Raw genomic sequence first — 1,677 nt, forward strand, 5'->3', positions numbered from 1 at the left:
ATCAACTTGTTTAATTACCTGCCCAGCCACTTGCTGTTTGGAAAAGTTTCTTGTTTCTTAGACAGAAAAAAAAATCTGTACATTTATTGCCATTGGTAATAGCAGCTAATAAATTCAAACTTTCTTTTCTTTTTGCTCTGATGTGGCCTCATTTCTAGGATTCTATTATTGTGGTAATTATGAAGAAAAAATTACAAACAAAAACCTCTTAAAGAAAAAACCTGGTTTGTTTGTTTTTTAATGGTGCCAAGCTTCCTTATAATGCCCTTGTTCCCTACTGACTCAGACTTCTATCCCTATGCAAAGCTAAGAGTTACCAGGTCATAAAAATAAAGAGTGATGAATATGACTGAAAGTAGGAAAGTTTTTTCTTACATATTCTTAGAAATTTGACTAGGCTGCTTATTTCAAACGGCAGTCTAAATGTTTTCCACACTAAAAGAGACACAAATAAGTACTTGCATTAAGTATACTCTGTAATATGCCTTTCTTTATTGTGGATAGTTATAAAATTTTCCATGATCTCATAATAATGCTATTGCTCACTTCACTGATCCCAGAGAGTTCCTGGCCAGTACAGAAAAGAACCGAGTTTGCCACAGGCTACACAGGGAAGGGTAACAGTTGTATGTGTTTGTTAATAATAAGTCCTTACCATGTCAGGCTTTTGTGGTCCTTTCTGAATACCGGGTGGCACCAGTTCAGCAGAGTCTGAGATTGGGACTTGCTGGGTGATAAAGGTTTGATCTTGAAGCTTACTTTCATCCCTACAATAATGATAAAGGAACAGGCCTGTCAACAGCCATCTACATACATGAACTTGGTTCAGAACAATTACTGAGTGTGCCATCAAGTCACTTCCAACTCACAGAGATGTAGTAGAACTGCCCCATAAGATTTCCTAGGCTGTAAAGTATAGAAATGGGTCAGCAGGTCTTTTCTCCTGCATAGACACTGGTGGCTTCAAACTGCTGCCCTTTCAGTTAGAAGCTAATCTTTTAGCCATCCCACCCCCAGGGCTCTTTTGCCCTCCTCTAGCCATATAAAATGCCCACAAGGACCATTGTGATTAGGCTTATGTTCATTGCTTTGGCAAGAGAGCTTACCCAAATTCCTTTGTTTCTCCATTGTCGTAAACAATATAGTCTGGAACCGGAGGCCTAGAACTCAGGCTGTATTTCCTGGATGGGAAAAATTCAACAAACATAATGAGGTATTCAGTGTCTCTTCTGCCAGCTCAACTCCATTGTCACAGCGCTAAATGAAATGCTTCAGTCGGATAGCTTTCTTGTTTTTAAAAATGAGCTTTTACACATATAAAGGCAATAAAATTGTTAAGTTAATATAAATTTGTGTTTTCTTGAAATTGAGACATGGTTGAATTTAACTTGAAAAAAATAAGTATTTGTGAATAAATAAGTATTTCTGTCTAAAAAATAAGTATATGTAACAGCCATAAATGGTGAAAGGCAGGTTGAACTAGAGTACTGACCAAAGAACCTAAGAACACAGGATACCCAAAGGAGACAGGCCCACTATGGAAATGTCTCCTTATACTTTGAAAAGTCCAGGTTTAAAAACAGGAAATAAGCTTCACTAATTCAATAATTTGGGAGCTCTGGTAGCATAGTGGCTAAAGCACTTGACTGCTAACCAGAAGGCTGGTGGTTCAAACCC

The 1,677-nt window shown here is 37.7% G+C and overlaps 1 protein-coding gene across 1 annotated transcript in view; it reads right to left on the minus strand.

The window, feature by feature from the left end:
* Window positions 1–402: 402 nt before the first annotated feature.
* Window positions 403–1,677, minus strand: part of BBOF1 (basal body orientation factor 1) — a 96,866-nt gene continuing 95,591 nt past the window's right edge. Inside the window, exons 10-12 of the mRNA XM_007941422.1 lie at window positions 1,107–1,181; window positions 656–767; window positions 403–435 (exon numbers count right to left, since the gene is read on the minus strand). Of these exons, the coding sequence (XP_007939613.1) occupies window positions 403–435; window positions 656–767; window positions 1,107–1,181 (220 nt within the window). The remainder of the gene's footprint in view (window positions 436–655; window positions 768–1,106; window positions 1,182–1,677) is intronic.

Source organism: Orycteropus afer, unplaced genomic scaffold (genome assembly GCF_000298275.1).
Source record: "Orycteropus afer afer isolate SDZICR_OR568_19922 unplaced genomic scaffold, OryAfe1.0 scaffold00079, whole genome shotgun sequence".
Lineage (NCBI taxonomy): Eukaryota > Metazoa > Chordata > Mammalia > Tubulidentata > Orycteropodidae > Orycteropus > Orycteropus afer.